Below are 19,741 nucleotides of genomic sequence, written 5' to 3'. Positions count from 1 at the left end.
AAAAAAAAAAAAAAAAAATGTGCATGATGTTATTGTAAGGAAAATTATAATATAACGATTGCAATTATTATTTCAATATTATTATTGTAACAAAAATCCAAGTTACTTTAATAATATAATTTATAATAAGTGATTTAAAAGCACTGCTTCAGTACTGCAAGTGTAAATTTTACGCGACTCTTTAACCACGTCAGGCTGATTAGACTTCTATAATACAATTAAATTTAAAAAGAAAGTGAAATATAAAATAAGATATCATTAGAAATCACATTCATTTGAGAAACCTCCTGTCATAAACTATATGAACTAAAATATTGCATACAACGAAGGCAAGAGAAGGCATTATAATTTTTAGAACAATTTTATCTCAACATCTATGATGTATCTATACATACGCGTTTAGTGTGCACGTCAAGCAATGTTAAATAAAAATACTTTCTAACCCAAACTGTAATTTTCTAAATAAGATTAGAATTTTATACGAGTTTTTCTACATAATTTTTATTTTTTACTTCGAATTCAAAAGTCGTTTCTTTTTTAGTGTATTTGACGTACATGCATCTCCGACCATCAAAATCCGTTGAAGTTGCTTAAGTAAAAGTCTCGGAATTGGTTTATTTTATCAACACTCGATCCACTCGTCATCATTTCCGTTTCAACTTTTAAACTCGCAAAATTTGCGAAAAACTTGTTTGAAATTGAATTGCAATATGTCAATAATGCCGTACAAACTTCTATTAGCCGTAATCAACTCTTATTATTAAATATAATATGCAAATTCCGTGCAGCTACAAGCGACCGTCGTTAGCGTTGGTATGTATTCAATAATTGAAGAAATGTGTTTGTATAAATAAATTACGATTGCGATAAATGTTAAAAATAAATAAGAGTAAGTAGACATAAATAGATATCCTTGGTTTTATGATAGTACCCTTTAAGATTTTTCTCAATCAGCAGTTATTGTTTTTCTTAGTAAAACTATAAAAATAAATTTAAAAAAAAAAACGCAAATTTTTTCAAACTAAAATTTGTTTTTAATGCTCTGTTTGTTAATCTAGATGAAAACACGAAAAGGAAAATAACTTCTTACATTGTATTACACACAGGCAGAACTTGCAGCGTTAGAAAAACCTATTTAGACACAGGTGGTGTATAGTCGATGATGAGTAAACAAACGAGGCGTATATTGCAAACATTTTTCGCGTGAATATATACAGAGATATAACATTATAATGAATACGTTTAACTTTACTAATCCTATAGGCATCGATGAACTTACAATGACAGGTTACATTATGCGTAACCACGTTTGACGAACCCTTGTATATAAAGCAGACAATGTTTTGTAAAGCAAGGAGAATCACACATGTTGGAACATTTGTCGAGGACAGATTTCAACAGATTCCATGAGCTCACATCACACAATATTATCATATTATCAAAATAACAGAACGATTGATAGGATGACATCACCAGTGAATGAACAGTTAAGAATATTTCCTTTTTTAGATGTCTTTATCAATTTATATTTTAATGTTACACTTATAAAGTTAACAAATATTTTTTTTGTATGGAAAATTATTTTTTATAACAATATAAAAATATATATAGTTAACTAACATGAAAATTTTAATTTATTATTTTATGTCGAAAATTGGACTTAATTAAAATTTTTCTTAGTTATAAAAATGGTGACAGTTAATGTTCATTGGTGATGTTAGCCCATGAAATTGTATTTTGAACAATTCTAGTCTGTTTATCTTGATATTTGGAGTGAAACAAATTTCTATTACAAATGTATAAAAAAATGATAAACAATTTTGTTTCGTTTCTCAGATGAACAAATAAATGTTAAAAGTCTGGCTAAATATTTAATTTTGTTTAATATTAGACCCAATAAGACAATTTCGATATCGAAACATAGCATTCGTTTAAGTAGTAACGTTAGACCACTAACCTGTCTTCTACACCTGTGCTCATTCTATAAAATCAACTACTTTCAAGAGGTACATGGTGGTGCGGTATGGTACACACTGTTATTTTATTACACTAAACTTCGTTAAGATATGTTTGGCTCTCGCTGTAAAATCGTGCTAGGATCATATGTGGTCTATAGGTTAAGCGAAATGACCGCAAAGCTTTGGGTTCATAACCGTATTACCGCTGTCACCTATATTGCACAGCGGATACTCGATGGCATAGTATAATACAGGTACATATAGGACATCAAAACTTTCAAATAGTACTGCATGACGTATACTTAATCAATTCATATGGAACTTGCATAAGAGTTCTTTATCGATTTACTATTGATTTCATTTGTATACCTACTAGTAATTCACGGGACTCGTTAAAAATCATAAAATCAAACGGCCATTCATATAAATTCAAAAGTATTTGAAAGAGAAAAATACGAAGCCTTTTAAAATGCAAGTAAAAGTTTGTTTGATTAACAAACTTTCGATCGTACATTAAAATTGTTGTTTAAACCTTTTCGTTTAATAAATACTCGTATTACCATTATTTCAATATATGCATTTCTCAAGTTTATGTAATAAAATGTAATGATATCAGAAACTGTCGATAAAAAAATTTAAGAAATTTTATTGGTAAAACGACACGTTCCGTTTTTATGTAAATATTAGTTTTAAAAAAATCGTAAATGGGAAACAGATTTTTTAAGTTCACAGTTTTTATTAACCATAAAATTAAAAGAATACATTTTCTAGGCGATTTAGTTAAAATTTAAAATTACCCAAAACTTCTGCTATATTTTATGAACGTAATAAAAAGTTTGATAATTTAAGTGTTTTTTTTATACATGTAAATCACATTATGGATATTTCTTAAAAATTCCTACTATTTTTTGAAACAGTGTTATTAGTTTTATATATTTCATATATCAATAGAAGTTTACAGTAAGAACACTGTAAGGATCTTATACAAAATTTTATACACAAAAATGTTTACTGTATTGTTATATCAAAGTATTCTTTTATAATAAATATCGAAAAAATCCAGTTACCGTTATTCTGTAACAACAGTACAAAATATTTAAATTATTAAACTTAACCTAAAAATAAGTTTAAGATTGTTTTTAACTTTGAAAAATTTGTCAATGTAGGACTTAGTTTTTGGAACAGAACCAAAATGTTGAATCTTCACAATATTTTATCTGGCACCGAAATACAAAATACGTTTTTTCGGAGACCTAGTTTTGAATAGCGCCAATGACACAATAAAATACCAGTGTCGTCTTTTGCGATCAAATTGAAAAATACATATATAAATATTTTTCAAATAAAAATAATTTAAATTGAAATTTAAAATGAATTAAAATGAATTTAAAATGAAATTAAAATACTTAAACTAAATAACGTGTGAATTACAAATTTTAATATTTTTGTGCTGTTATGTATACTTAAATGAGGAAAACCTATTACATGTTCTTTAAACATTTTTTTCGTCATTATTATCATCATTTTACACAGTTGTAAGTTACTAAACTACTAATATTATGATAAGGTAAGGTGCATACTAAAATTCATTGCCTTAAGCAACTTCCTTTTCTAACTATTATGTAAATATACTATTGACTTGTAAATACATTTATAGTCTGACAAAGGTTGATACAACTAGATAAAAGTTAAATATTCATTGTTTATACAACTCCATTTTAACTTTCGAGCCTCATTGAATATAAATAAAAATCTGTAAAATGTTTTTTTTTTTGTTATAATAGATTCCTGTTACTTTATAATTATGTGTTAATGAGCTATTCTTAAAGCATAAAGTAGATGTCTAATTACCGACGTATTACAGTATCTACTTTAAACCCTAGGTTTTTATACAATACCATCTTAAAGTGTGTAAAGAAGATTTGAATAGCAAACAAAGAGAATTGTTTTTGTTTTGACGAGAAATGATCTTGAAATTTGTACTAGACATTTAAAATATTTACTTGCAGTTTGAAAATTTAATAAAACTAAAATTACTCCATCGAAAGTGAAAACTTAATGATTATAGAAAATTGTGTATACCTCGTAGCTACTCAAAGGAAACAAAAATTTATTAATCCGATATTATGATAAATAAATTCAAATGATAATTCATTCTATAGTCATTAGACGTCATTATACAGCAAGTCGTTAGTCTCATGTCTTCTAAGTCATTGGAGCTTCAATACGATCTACAAATCACTCGGCTCTATAAAGCACAATACGTTGCCTTAATTAAATAACACTCTATTTCCATAAATGACAAAGCTCTATGTATAAATTATAATACACCTATTAAACCCATTTATGCTTCGTAATGACTATGTCTCGTGTTAATAGGTTTACCAATACTGTGGTGCGTTAACAGAAGCGTAACACTACATATACAGTGAAATGACATTGTGGATCTATCAACAAGTAATAACGCAACCATGCAAAGGGTTACAGTCAGTCTCAAATTATAAATAACCTAGCACATACAACCATGTCCATAACAAGATGGGTAACTCTTGCAATAACTATTCAATTTCTTGCGAAGTTTTGACCAGTCATAAATTAGTGTATAAATGACAACTTGATGTTATGAGTTTTAATATAATTTTCCACGCATTTTCAGCGATCAAAAAGTTAATATTTCATGTGGAGTTTTTTAAAGCTAATTCCTACAAATTTGATCTATAATTAATTTTTTTCGCGCTAAACTACATGTATCAGTTCAATAATGATTCAGATAAAACTCAAATTCTTATTACATTTACGAGGCAAAAAAAGAAACAACCCCTTTAAGTTTTTGATAAATACATAAATCGTATCGTTTGATAATAGTATCATACACAACGGACATATCTGTGTGTTTTTGACATAGTTATACATTTTAATTTATTGAACAGTACCGCCTCTCGAGGAAAATAAACTACGTTAAGGCCGAACCGGACGACCTTACTCTATTAAATAACTTGAAAATCTTTTTAAAAAATTGCAAACTCTGTACTTACAGTAAACGATCATTCGCTTGATCATGAAATCTTCATCGTGGTACGTGGACACTACGCACCTATAGTCGCCAGTCAACTCAATTGTTGGATTGATTATGTGCAGAGCTCGATGCATTGTCTCGTTGTTGTCGGAAGCCCTGTAATCGAGATTGGCACGGTGTCGGAATACTCCGATGCTCAGTGGCTTTTGTCCAGGTATCCATTGATAAACGGGCCTAGCGCTATTATTGAAATACCAAGCTACTACTAGACCGATAGATTTCGGTCTCAGCGTGTAAAGGCAGTCGAGTACGACACCAGATTTGACACCTGCCATTACCGAAGTGGGCACCCTTAGTTCCGTGAGCGTCACACCACCTGTAAAACAGATTTTTGTTTACATTAAAATAAGTATTTTCAAATGTTGAATGGCAACACTCGACAAAATTTAATCACTGGGTTTTGGGTATTATATTTTTAATTATATTCTAAGGATTCAGGAAATCTGTACAATGAAACGCGTGACATTCATTCGCCAAGCCGATAATAAAAACCGTGAATGAATCTCTAATAAGAAATTTGTTCGTAATATCGTATTTTTCTGATATATAATAAAATATTCATATGCCATACTCGAACTACCGCGAAGATTTACATTTACAAGTCGGTGAACCGATGATTTTATTTTGTACTCTTATGAGTGTAAACGTGTCGCGCTGTGTATATATTTATGTGCGTATATCATCTCTACATGATATTATATTATCATGTCGGAGTGAACGTGATCAAAATGAAGTTTTATGATTGTGTATTGTACAAAAAAATAAATATTGATCCAAAGATTTTATCTTAAAAATGTCAATATAATGATTACTATAAAACGCAATGCTATATCTTCGTTTCACTCGGGAAACCCTCTGATTTATCTCAATAAACATTTCCTATAATACTATAAAAATTGCTTTTTATATGATTTTATAAGTTATAAAAAAAGTTCTACGAGAAAAATAGGTTTATAAAATCTCTATTTGTATATGACAATTAGAGACATCCCAATAAATATGGTCAAGTAATCGACTTTTTATTTGTCAACAAATTATTAACTTTCGTATTCTTAAAGTTAAGATTGATTAATTTTATGAAATTTAAATAGTTCAGTAATTAATGTAACTTCCAACTTAGAAGAGACTTTTTAAATACATAAATGTTAACATTTAAATTGACAATCTGAAGACTGATTACTTTATATTTCATGATATAATCAACAAGTATTATGCTGATATTCATTAGCTTTAAATTTTGCCTTTAAAGTAAAGTTGGAATTTTTCATTCATATACACCTCCTTAACTTACTTATAATTCAAATAAGTTTTTTGTGCGTCTTATTGAAACTTTTCAAATACGCGTCAACGGTACAAAAATATCTGTCATTATTATTTTTCTATTAGTTAAACTATTAAATAAACGATTTTTAGTGTAGACAAGTATCCCAAATGGTTTTTGGTGGGCATTTTATAGTCGACTAGTATTTTTACGAGCACGACTTAATATAAAAACGGTAAGATTATTGTTGTTTTGCGTGAGTCTTAACAATCTTATTGGATACTAGCAACTACAAAAAAACTTACTTTAGATACATTAAACACACTAGGCGCAGTAATATTTTGTCAAACACCGGAAAAAAAAGCTAATAAACGGTTTTATTTTTACGATTTGTCGACTTTACATCATGACCATTAACGATGACCGAAAATTTCAACAACAAAGAAAGAAATCTTATAGATTTTTTCTTGATTGTTAAAAATTATTAGAGAACAAAAGAGCGTGTATAGAATTTTCCAGGTAATAATTCCATGAAATATTTGTACCAAATAACTGACAACTTTTAAATATTATGTTAAGCTCTTCGAAATCAATCGTATTGCACAAAAAATAGTTGACTTAATTATCATGCTTTGACGTGCAGTGTTATAGCTATTTTAAAAAGGGATTACACATTTTTATGTGTAATTTTCATTACTACTACTACCCTCCCAATTATGTCAGTGAATCAAGAGTGAAAGATTTTTTGTACTTTATAGGAAACATAAAAAGTTTAAAGTTTTTAATTATTTTTGGATAACAGAATATTTTTAAAATTTAAATCAACTAACAATGTTAAGCAATAAAAAATGAATAACTTATATTGAAAGGTTTCTAAAAAATGTTAACACGTTATACTTCCTTCGTGACCGGAAATCTTATACTCATGAACCATTAACGTAATTCGTGAAAACAATTATCACCATTCTTGTATAAACGTTAAATTTCATATACGTTGTTCAAGCGGTCAATACAAATTATGAAAATAATAAAACAATAACAATAATTGTATCTTGAACCGAAAGTAATTAAAAAGTCGTTGGACGTACAACTACAAAGTGCAAAAAAACTTTCCGGGACACCAATCAACTTTAGAGGAGGTAGCAAAGGATGCAAAGGGATCGGAAAATTAACGTCGTGTCGACAGGACAAAATACGTGTACTCGACCTTTTTTTGTATATGATAAAAATTCGACGAGCTGTTTATTAACAACCGTCTATCTTCCATATTACTTCCACCGTTACGCGCCCGCCTGTCGTGTACGTATATTATTCTCATTCATTAAGTCATGATCATATACACACTAGTTTATATATATATATATAGGTGAATAGGTAGATACATCTAACTAACAACACTTATAACTGTTGATGCAATACATAATAAATTTTCTTACTACCCCCTCCAAAATACATCTATTTATTTAATTCATCGCGGAGGGTTCTATTACCCATATTCTCCCTATGAGAACGCTCATGATATTAGGGTACATTCAAAGCATATAAGAATTAATAAGAAATAAACAAAAATAACAGTCTTTATTTTTTTCAAAATTCCAGAATAGACATTTTTTAGCCTTATTCTTGTAAAAAAAATTTTATGAATCAATGTCGGTTTTAAAAACAAATATTTAATGAGTTGCATGGATTTCAATGCATGTATTGAGTATGTAGCGCAAGTGGGTGAATCCCGTACTCGGAACATATACTCTGTCCGCATTTCATATCCAGTCTATATAAGTAATACTTGTGATTTAAAAAAATATATTATTCTAATGTAGTCTAAGAGGCCATTTAAGTTGTGTCAAATTACGAACGTTTTCAGTTAGATCTAAGATACACTTTTAATTTTAAATATTTCTGCTACATAAATATTACAGTAAAACACATAAATTACATGCGCAATTAATATGAATTATATAGTTAATACAAATTGATAGTGTTTTCTTCACGTATTAAGTAAAATATGATTTATTTGCATCATGTTTAAAGTATATAAAAAAATATTCAGTAAATAAGAAAACGGGCTTCTAATTGTTCTCATTGTTTATAACAATTCACCTGTTTCCTTAATTACTGAACACACTGTATAATCACAATCATCGTTATTTCAAGACTATCGACAACGAAAACATTAAATTACATATGATAGAAGTAAAAAACTGGAAATTTTGTTTGCAATCGAAACATCATATAAATAATAAATGAGTATACGTGCGGAAAATTAATAGCCCCATCGTTGTTTGCACAAACGTCTATACAAGTATTTTTTTCAGTATTATGCATGCGTAAATCATTACATTAAAAAAATATGTGTATATTTACACAGAAAGAAAAACTACACATACCAAAATGAATAAATAAAATTACGAGTCCTACAGCTGCTGTTAAGCAGCATTATTTAAAAACTACTGAGTCGAGTCTAATGTGTGTGTTTTTATCACTGTATGTGAATGTGTATGGAAACGTTAGCATGAGAAAAAAATGTACACGAGGCCTGTGTGTATAATAAATTTTAATAAAGATTTATGGACGGAAAGGCGTTGAGGGGCACGCATAGAGCATCGGAATGCGCTGGTAGTAAGTAATGTCTGAATTTGGAAGGGATACTATATAAGAGAGGGATGGAGGTGACGGGGTTGAGTATTCTTGGGAAAACGCATTCAATGGATTCGGCCAGACGATTACTTTTCGTTGGCCCAAAATGAGTAACACTAAGTAAATGGATAATATGAAATATCACAGTTAGGGGAATAGGTAAGTCACGATTACAATGTCTTTGAGAGCTGCAAGAAAAAGAAACCGACTTAGTATAAAAATCACTTTTGTTGACAATTATTTTACTCTATTAGGTTTTAAAATAAATTGTTGTACGTGTTTTGCGAAAACTCCAACTGTAGTAACTTTTAAATACTGATACGACTAATTATTATAATATAAAATAATTATATGTTTTATAAAAAAAAAAATATTTTTTTTTTTATAAAATTACCTTTTTATAATAACAAAGATTTAAATCAAAAAGTAATTACTATGTATGGGTATAAATTAATAAAACACATTTTATTTAACGCAAGTAAAAAGTTTTGTCAAGTCATTTTATATTGTTTTAGGGAAAAATTACTAAATATTCTGCAGTGTTTATTTTTAAATTAAAACACTCGCATCGATAAAGCTTCACCAGTACATACTATTCACAAAACCGCAATGGTCACCGAAAGTGTAACCGCTATAACTATTCATTTTGACGTGGGTCATATGATAATTTAAGCTAATGCTATGCACTGCATAGTTATATACAGAACTTTATTGTAGTTAAAATGAATAACAAATAATAGTTATTCCATTGTTATTTAGCAGAGTTTATATCTATTCATAAATTCAAAAGACTATGGGATCAATTATTGCGACAATTTAAATTTAATTTTATAACTTAGGTATTTTATAATTCTAAAAACGATTTTTATGTGTTAATGAAGTAATACAAATATTCATTTCAATAAGCTCAAGACCCTATCAGCTAGTATTTGTTAAACAGTTAAATTTATTCGTCATAAATCTAATAAATACTCGGCGTAATTAAAAATATAGCTATATTATTTAAATTAAACCAATTACCATTAGTGATAAACGACTAATTATGGCCTATTTACACAAAATAAATTCAAAATTACATTATGATAGAATTTTATTAAATACATGTATAACACGTTAGTTATTATATCCTGGTAATTTATGTAAATAGTAAATAAATCAAGATATAATAATAACTCTCATAATCGCAGTATAAAATATTTTAGTTTGTTATATTGATAGCTAATAAAAACTCTAATTAGTCTTTTGCCAATAACATAACAAAGTTACTAAAAGATCGCTACAAATAATGTTTAAAAAAAAAACCACATACAAAATATTACCTGGAAGGTTATTATATAATTTACTCTAGTAAATTACAAAAAGTTTAAAACTTGTATAAAATACTTAAATCGTAATGACTTTTTAAAACTGTTTCTCTTAGTTTTAAATAAATTCTAACAAATATAGAATTGCAGTTTATTAAGTTATTTACATTCACTTTTTTCTTTTGAAATATAGATAAGTAGCCTATAAAGTTTTAATTAATTGATCGATGTATAACTACTATACGAAAAAAATATTTTTATGCAATTATTATCATGAAATATTCAAAAGAATTCAACAAAACAAAACCAAGTTTTCAATACGCTTATTTAAATATCGTTAATTTACAAAAATAAACAAGAGTCTTAAAATTATCTATAAAATACAAATATCATTTAAAAAAGTATATTTAATCAATTTGATAATTTCATGTAATATATAAAATTGAATAGTATTAAAACATGTAGCTAAAATCCCAAAGCTTATATGTTATAAAATTTTATTATATTAATATGTGAAAACTAAAATAGTTGAGAATTAAAAATTAGTAATATTGGCATATTGACTTTTAGAATATTGCAAAAAAATAAAAAAATGCCTATTAATTTTTTGTATAAATAATTTAATTAATATAATAATATAATGTAATTTAACGAAAAATTCAATGTAACATTATAATAACTTTTAATATTTAAACGTATCAATATAGCTAAATACAAATATATCCACTTCTAACTAACAAAGTATTTAATGGATTTTAAAAAACTAGAAATTATAACATCTTTTTTACGTATATATGCGTAAATACACAATGAGTTTAAACTTTTAGTTTTTTTTTTTAATATGATGATTAACGTAGCATAAGATCCCTCTTATTTTTACAGTAGTTAACACACTATTATGTTTTATATCATAATAACAAACAGGAATAGCTTTATGACAGCAATAATATTATTCTTCCAACACTACTTTGGACACAATTCAGAACGCCATAAGAGTAAATCTACTCATCGTAACAACTTACAAATTATACAATGTAGTTGTTCAATATTATCTTCATGTCAAACGTGTAATTCTTATCCCCCTCAAGATGTCTAGACAAGCCATTTAGCTCATATTTTAACTAATTCCTTTTAGCGATTCGAGTGTAATAACGTACACTCTTTCTGAGTATATTATACGACACACAATATAACAATAATAATAATACTCGGGTTGAACAAAAATTATGGGTAACGCCGTCGGAAAGACTGAACGTTATAAATTCCAAAGGGAGGAATGGAACCTAATTAAATTTGTAATACTATATTTTAACGACGATAGTGGTGGAGGCTGGAGAAATAAGGAGAAAAGCATATTTTTTGCGCTCCGTCGTTATTAAATAATGGCTATATTATTATAAAGTAATTGGGAAAGTTTGAAACGAAACACTATAAACCTTTAGGGGATAATGGGAAAGAGTCAAATATATTTTATGTAACAATGAAATATGCTAACAAAGAACGGATGAATTATATCAATACACTTTAGTTGTTATCGACACAATATTTGTTATTTTCACTCATTACTCGGAATAAGAAAAAATAATTACATTTTGTATGCGCTTTGTAAAGAACTTTTCAATATAATTTGTTTATTCTTTAACAAAACAAGACTTTATGATATGCGATAGTAGTTCAATAAAATCCAATAAAAATTGAAAGTATCGTTAATATTGAATTTATTCTGTTATTAAATTTCTTTGTGACTTATACATATTATCACATAGCATCTACAAGAAAATGGCCGACTGTTTTAATATTATATCCATTAGCTGAATTTATTGTTTTTTCTTAATCAATATTTAGAAGCTAATCAAATAATTAAGGTATCATACACATTAATCTATTAGATCAATAACAGAAATTTCAATGCAATATTTACTCAAAATTTAAGATTTATTTGCAGTGGTGTAGCAATATTGACTACATAGAGCGCCGTCATTTAATTTTACCGTCATGAGCATTTTGTTTTATTCAACATTTTAGCTTGTTTATATTAGCTAATGAATTGTTCAAATAATTTAACAAGTACTACATTACAAGAAAAAAACTCATTGAAAATAAAAACAATATGTATGTTATAAGAGTGACAAGTGAAATAACTTGAGAGAAACCATGTTGTCAGCGACGTCAAAACTTAGACGGTTCAACTAGGTTATAACCGTTACGGTATTATTATTTTAATGTTTACAGCTTTCATTATGACCATTTCCTTCTGTCGCTCTGTCGGATACCACCGGTGTGTAGTATCAACCGCATCGTAGTTGATTGCCGTTTTCTTCGTATCTAAACATCAATTCAACATTTTGACGTCTGTAAAAGTTTTGCTATTTACCAAGTTTGCGTTTCCCGTAAAGCATCGAATTTTGGTCATTATCAGCACTACACGTATACATGTAGAGCTACCACGCCATTATCATCGGTCAAAATATAATATAATCCCAAAAGGTCATCACACAATTCCTTATATTTATTTTGGGTCAAAATTATATTTTAGTTGCTTAGTTATATAATTGAAATTATAAAACATTTATTGCGTATTAAGCATATTAATTGTTTTCAATGAGAATTTTTAAGGAGCCCATTGAAACATATTCAAACTGTAGCTTTTGATGATAAAAGATAAATAGTTCAATGTAGCTAGAACTGCAAAATATTTTACTTGAATCTTTTCAGATAATTAGTTATAATATTACAAATGAGGCATAATCCCTTGTTATAATAACATCTCGGTTCCAAAACCCTTCTTACCCGATATCTAGGTGTTTGTCGATATGTTATTGCTGCGAGATCATATTATACCAGTTGAAACCTAAAGATAAAATAGGAATCAAATTTCGGGAAAAAGTCGTAAACTCAATGGTAAAATTAAATTTGAAAAATGAAACGCGATATCGTCAATATCAGGTTTTCTTTTTGAAAAGAAAGAGTATTATTTTTCTTTTCCTTCCATCTATTTTTTTGCTATCCTAGTCGAAAGCGAATTGCTCTTGTTTACATCCGGACAAACGATTGCTATAGACAAGAAGACTTTTTATTTATTAAACGACATTATCATTTTCATGTTAGACCAACGTTTTTGTTTTTGGCGTGAACAAATCGAAGCAACTTTTGAGGTTTCACAGCAATGCACTTTTTATCTTCACGCTAGTTATAAACTGTTCCCGTGGTTAAACTTTACAATAGTTGACCTATTTTTTTTTTTTTTTTTTTTGGTTTTTACAGTTTGGATTGGGAAAAAACTTTGGATTAAAGGTTTATCATACTACTTGCGGTAGCGCCGACAAATAAACATAATTCATAACACCCCTGTGTATTCACTGCAGCTAAGAGCTTTAAAAGTTAAAAACAAAATAAAAAGAACGGGATACAATTTCATTTTGTGAACAAATTAAAGCACATTTTTAAATATTTTCTAGGAATAAATTACTCCTAGAAAACTTTTTAGAAGGGAGCATTAAATTAATTCTCATTGTACATTTTATTACAAACAATTTTTATGAGTGGCTACACCATTGACGTTATCATTCGACTACACAAAATATAATGTATTTAACCCTAAGTAATCATAATGTTATATTGTTGATATGCTTTTCTTCAGCTATACTTTTTAGAAAATTTTTAAAGAAAATATTTTTTGTGTTTGTGTTACCGTAACAAAAACCATTACTTTTATAATGACAGTGACAAGTTTAAATAAAATTAAGAAGTGTGAAAAATAATACAAATTTTATAGGATTCACTTAATAAAACAGATATTTGTAAAATTTTCCAACTGGTTTTGTGAAAAATTAATATGACAACATAAAACTGTTATTGGTAAATACTATTACTTTAAACTACATTGGGTTAAATTTAATTGTGTAAAATCTGCGGTTAATTAAAATTCAGAATTATTTAGACTTTCCATTTATAATTTTGCAAATTATATGAAGTATACATAGGAACTTTAAATCAAGCTTAAACCAACGAGCATAATTTATTATTTCCTTGTTTATTGTGCAACAGCAACTATATTTTTACGTGCACCGTGCCAACAGGCGGCGACATAATATTTGTGTGAGAGAATAAGTAAAATATTATAATGTTTTTAAACAATAATATTGTTTGCGTGTCCTGATAATGGATTATGCTTTAAGTATGGTGAAGGCAGTAATGTTGTGTTATTAGCTTAGGTAAACAGCACAATGATGGCGCGATCCGATCACTGGTAATCGGTTGACATGCGACTGCATGGGTCTTATCGCAATGTTTTTAATTTATCATTATACCTACCTCGTCCGTCCTTTTGCGTGTATTATTATCAAAGTACATTAACATAATTTCATATTAAAATATGCCCTTTCCATACCACAACAAGGACTTAAAAAAACGTGCGCACACATTTCTACGAAATTCTAATTAACCACTTTCTAAAAATATTTAATTATCATTTTATCGTTCAATGTGGTGAAAGTTTCCCTCGCATCTTTTTAAATACATTGAAAAGTACTTAATTTAACAATTGAGCAAATAATGTACGTGTATAAAAATAATCATTTATACATCAAATAACTTTGGCCAATTATAACTCTATTTTTACTAAGCAGTAAACATTTATTTAATAAAAGCTAGTTAACTAACTCCTCACATTTAGGAATACAAACTAATTATGTTTTAATCCAGGGGTGCATTTAGAACTATTTTTACATAAGTTGTCCAATTTTTTTTAAAACGGTATGAATGATAGATAAAATTTTTTGCTATACAATATCCCAAAAATAATTGATGGTTTGTAGTGTCATATTTCGTAAATTTTGACTTTATAATATATGGATTACATTGGTACAGAGGGGTGGGGGCAAAAGCTTCCTAAAATACGTCTCTTTTATATTCTATCTATAATCATGGAACATAAATTTTTAATTGAACATAGTTTTCTTATAAACTCGAAATGTTACCGTTACATGTAAGAAATATTTGATTTTTATATTTTGTTTATTTAGACAACCCAGTTATTAAAAATTATTTCATTTATTGCCTAAACCTTGATGCGATCATTATTAAAATGTATGTAATTACTGATAATCCAAGTATAGGAAAAATTGAAAACGACTAACATAAGTCTGCACTATATAATATATTAGTCAAAGAAACTTTCATAGTACAAATAATATAGTTTTACTCGTAGTTATTAATTATACTAAAATATTAACATCGTCTACAACAATATTGTTAACGAGTATGATATTAATTCTTAAATAGTAGGTAGTTATTATAATACCTATTAGATTTCAAAGGCGTAATTTACTTTAAATTAATTTTATTCCGTGGTACTTGGTTGGGTTACATAAATGATGTAATTAATATCAAAGATATCTCTTTACAAACTTATATACTTGATATAAAATGTTCAATTTTAACATAAAAATATCAGCAATACACCACAAATCACATTGAAAAATATTAAAAACAGAATAATATCGTAATAACTCATTATATAAAATAAAAAAAAAAATTCATCAAAATGTAACGCGTTTACTCGAGAAACGTAATAATAATTATCTTTTTGTTTCCTACAAAATCACAAAGAAAACTGTTCACTCAAACAAATATGTGTAACTAAGTAGCAGCTGTAATATGATCCGTAAAGTAGCTCAAACTCGTCGATTCAAACGAACTCTCAATCACAGATCTAAAAAAAAACCACTTAATTAAAATCGAACCTCCCAAGTCGAGAATCTTATGACATTATTTTAAACAACACGTTCACTCGAAAAACTGCGAAAACTAAAGAAACCAAAATATAAATTCGATAATAAATTCTTTATAGAATAACATAACGCCTAAGAGCATTAAGTTTACTATAGAGTTCTTTTGTATCTTATTTTTGTTAACTTTTTTTTGTTCTGAAAATTTTTCTGTAAATACTTTTGACGAATTGTCATTAAAAATCCAAAAACGCATCAACGCTAATAATATACTACAACCCGAGGCAAAAAGCTTTTGGATATCACGTTCAATGGCTTGAGGCAATGAGCCCGTGATTTTAAACGTACCCCATAACAGGTCGTCTGCTGGTACATGTATGTGAGCGAATTTCAGTTGTCGAGGGGTTAAAACCACGACGGACCAGGACATAATTCAATTTCAAAGCGGAGCCGGTCATTCTTAACGCCGTGAAATTTGATTAGACTCGCCCGTCACGTTTCAGTAAAAGCAAACTACACACGCGTTTCTATTATATTATAAATGTAGTGTACATTGTAACATAGCGACTCGCGAATGGTTTCCTTCAGGAATGTTTAACTTTGACAGTGACGACATCCACGAGCAGCGTTCGAATTGCGGCCACTTTTACCGAGAAAAAGACCACACCGAAACTAAGTTTATGTGTTAACCACCTCTTACATTTCATAATAAAAAAACATTGTGGTTGCAAAACCAATTTTGATAGTAACAATAAGGGAAAGGCGCAACGCTTTGATAATGTAAACGAAATGTTAGTAATTTGTGCGCTGGAGGGCAAGACCGAGTTTCGATTTAAACTATACAATAACAATACGACACAAGTATTATTTGAACGGCGGAATTGTTTTTCGAGGACTCGAACGCACTGCGTTATTAATTCCTCGCAATCGACTACGATCGTATGCAATTTTTTCCTTTTCTATGGTTGTGAAAGTTTGCCAGTGGCATGCACTCGGAGTGCTACGCATTATTGTTCTGAGCAGAATTAAATCAATCTAAATTTAAAACTTTATAAGGATAAAGCAAGTTTTCGCGTAAAACAAGTGAAACGCACGTGCCTCGAATACGCCAAAGTGCGACGTCGCTACCCTTTTCCATTGGATCGTAGAGTGTATATTGCGTCGGGTCTATTAAACACGTTGTCTCGACGGGCGTTTTGCAAGAATATATTGAAATTTGATGCCCGACACGATTGTAGTCAACAATGTCGAGGGATATTGCACATTTTATCGGTAAATAATTGTTATTTTAAGTCTTTGAGCGCATCTCAACTAAAATAAATACAACTCGATTTAAAAAAACAGTAATCAATTATGAATAATTTCATAATTAACTGTCATTTCCTGCATACTCGCTAGGATTAGCATCTATAAGCCGACAAACGTTTCCATAAAATATTTATTAACCATGATGAAAAATACTCAATGCGCAAAATCATTTCCTAATTCAGTTTTTATCGCAATTCAATTTAATTAAGTATTTATTAAACCAATAAAAAACGTATGAATACCGAAAAACAAGTAGTAAATCATCTGAGAAAATATATTGGCCATTAAACGAGAGGGTTTATTGAAAAAACATTTTAAAAAGCTATTTATTGCCTCTTGATTTGTCGAATTTATTGATTTTGTAACGTTTTAACTGACTAATGTGTGCTAACCGTCAAGCGCATGCATTGACAAAGAGATTTTCATTTACCATCGCATCAATAACCATTCAGACGTCAATTCAAACCCATAAAACAGGATTACCCGTTCATCTTTTGAAGCCGCGGAAATGTTGCCCATTCCGATGTTTGCTCGACCAGATAACTCGAACATTTATTTTTTTATTTTTTTTGTTTTCGAAATAAATTGTCTTCAATATTTCTTATGCAGAAGAGATCAAAAAAATCTTTTAAAATAGTCTCTCGATCCGCTATTAAAAATTTTTCACCTAAGTAAATCAATTTTGAAACTGAAAAATGTTTTACAAACTATTTTTACGACTTACCACAAAACATAATTATTTCACTCAGTTAGAAATAAATTTTTACTTTTAATTAAAACTTTTTTTTGTAACTGAGGTGATATATTTTTACAGTATGAAAATATTGTAAATGATGACCACAAATCAGTGACAAATTTGCATAATGTTAAATAATACCATTTATACCTCTAAATAGGGTTAAGTGAGAATGTGAAGTTTATGACGTCAATCACATTGTACTGAATGTAAAGGGAGGACGTCTGAACAGTTTTACGAGCCTAATGTTTATATGTTCATGTGTTCATTAATATAATAATAATAATTAAAGTGAGTGGCAGTGACAGCGCTTTCAAAAGTTAAACCAATTAATTGTTCAAAAATGTAGAATATACTCGGACACTAAGTTCGAGTATAAATATAAGTCACAAAAATCTAATATGGTATTTACAACAATGGTGAGGAATATCATCATATTTTTATTGCATATGAATGTGCATATTTGCATTTAATATAATATATTATTTGATTCAATTTAATTTTATAATCAAAGAAAAATAAAATATTTTTAATAAAAAAAAAAAATATACATTCTAATTTTAGATTATAATTACCAGAGTTGTGTATTATACTGTAGGAATTCCCTCAAATGACGCAATACACGAAATAACCAAAAGAATAGATCAAAAATGGCAAAACATATGGAACGAAATATCACTCAACATTAAACTTGAAGAAATAAAAAGAACCACAAAAAAATGGCATTCAAATGTAACTCTGACAAGAAGACAAGACGTATTCTTAACAAGAACTCGAATAGGGCATAGTTACCTCACCCACGCACATGTTCTGAACCATGAACCACAACCAATATGCCCAACCTGCAATAAACCTGTCACCACAAAACACATATTTACAGAATGTACCAAATACAACAACGAACGCCTCATATTCAAATTCCCAAACAACATCCAAAACATCATAAAAGAAAATAACGAAGAAAGCATTCTTAAATATATAAAATTGCTAAACCTGTACTCTTTAATTTAATATATAATATTGCATAGACTTTTTATGATTATATAAATGTAACTCTGGCTAATGACCACTGATGTCGAAGCCTTAATAAAAAAAAAAATAAAAAAATTTGTGAATTATATATAATTATAAATTTAGTCAAGTTAATCCGTACACACCATTAGCCAGTATAAAATTTTATTTCAATTAAACTTTATTTATTGGTGAAATTGACTTGAAAATTTAGTAATTAGGTTTTTTTTATGTTATAAAACGAAAAAAAATCTGCATTATTATATAATTCTACGACAAAATTACTCAAACTTGTAACTCTTTAAAGTGACTCAAAAAAATTGTAATTAGTAGTCTTGTATATTACGAACGTTAACTTTTTTAGAATACAAAATTGTAGTTTTTATTAGATTTGTATTTTATATAAATTTTAAATTGAATAAAGAAACTCAAATTAATCAATATTATTGAGCTTAAGTGTTTTATTCTCACTAATAAGGAGTATTACATCAGTCAACAAAATGCGTATAATTCACAATTCTCCACATAAACTACTGAGAAAACAATTTGTAATAATTAATTAATTTTGAGCCAGGTTAAGGTGTATCACTTAATAAAGTCTGAACAGATTTATTACTGACGAGTTCGGTTATAAGTAATTTTAGTTTTAAAAATCATTATATGAATATCTTGCGACATTAAAATCAATACAAAATATAACAGCACAGAGAACAAAGCATTA

The 19,741-nt window shown here is 28.3% G+C and overlaps 2 protein-coding genes and 1 long non-coding RNA gene across 4 annotated transcripts in view; 2 read left to right on the top strand and 1 right to left on the bottom strand.

Moving 5' to 3' along the window:
- Positions 1 to 19,741, bottom strand: part of LOC126899326 (uncharacterized) — a 143,749-nt gene that overhangs the window by 71,768 nt on the left and 52,240 nt on the right. For both annotated transcript variants that reach the window (XM_050674120.1, XM_050674118.1), the window contains exon 4: positions 4,994 to 5,350. In XM_050674120.1, coding sequence (XP_050530077.1) covers positions 4,994 to 5,350 — 357 coding nt within the window. The remainder of the gene's footprint in view (positions 1 to 4,993; positions 5,351 to 19,741) is intronic.
- LOC126899334 (uncharacterized) lies at positions 563 to 1,627 on the top strand. The gene is made up of 2 exons (XR_007702550.1): positions 563 to 813; positions 1,059 to 1,627. It is a non-coding gene; the product is annotated as an uncharacterized LOC126899334 (long non-coding RNA).
- Positions 17,091 to 19,166, top strand: LOC126899329 (uncharacterized). Its single transcript, XM_050674123.1, has 2 exons — positions 17,091 to 17,237; positions 18,608 to 19,166. The coding sequence occupies exons 1-2, from the start codon at positions 17,210 to 17,212 to the stop codon at positions 19,018 to 19,020; spliced, it is 441 nt and encodes a 146-aa protein (XP_050530080.1). The 5' UTR covers positions 17,091 to 17,209; the 3' UTR covers positions 19,021 to 19,166.

This window comes from Daktulosphaira vitifoliae, unplaced genomic scaffold, assembly GCF_025091365.1.
Source record: "Daktulosphaira vitifoliae isolate Bord-2020 unplaced genomic scaffold, ASM2509136v1 Scaffold_2, whole genome shotgun sequence".
Lineage (NCBI taxonomy): Eukaryota > Metazoa > Arthropoda > Insecta > Hemiptera > Phylloxeridae > Daktulosphaira > Daktulosphaira vitifoliae.
Note: the sequence above shows the minus strand (reverse complement) of the source record. Positions and strands in the feature narration are given on the sequence as shown.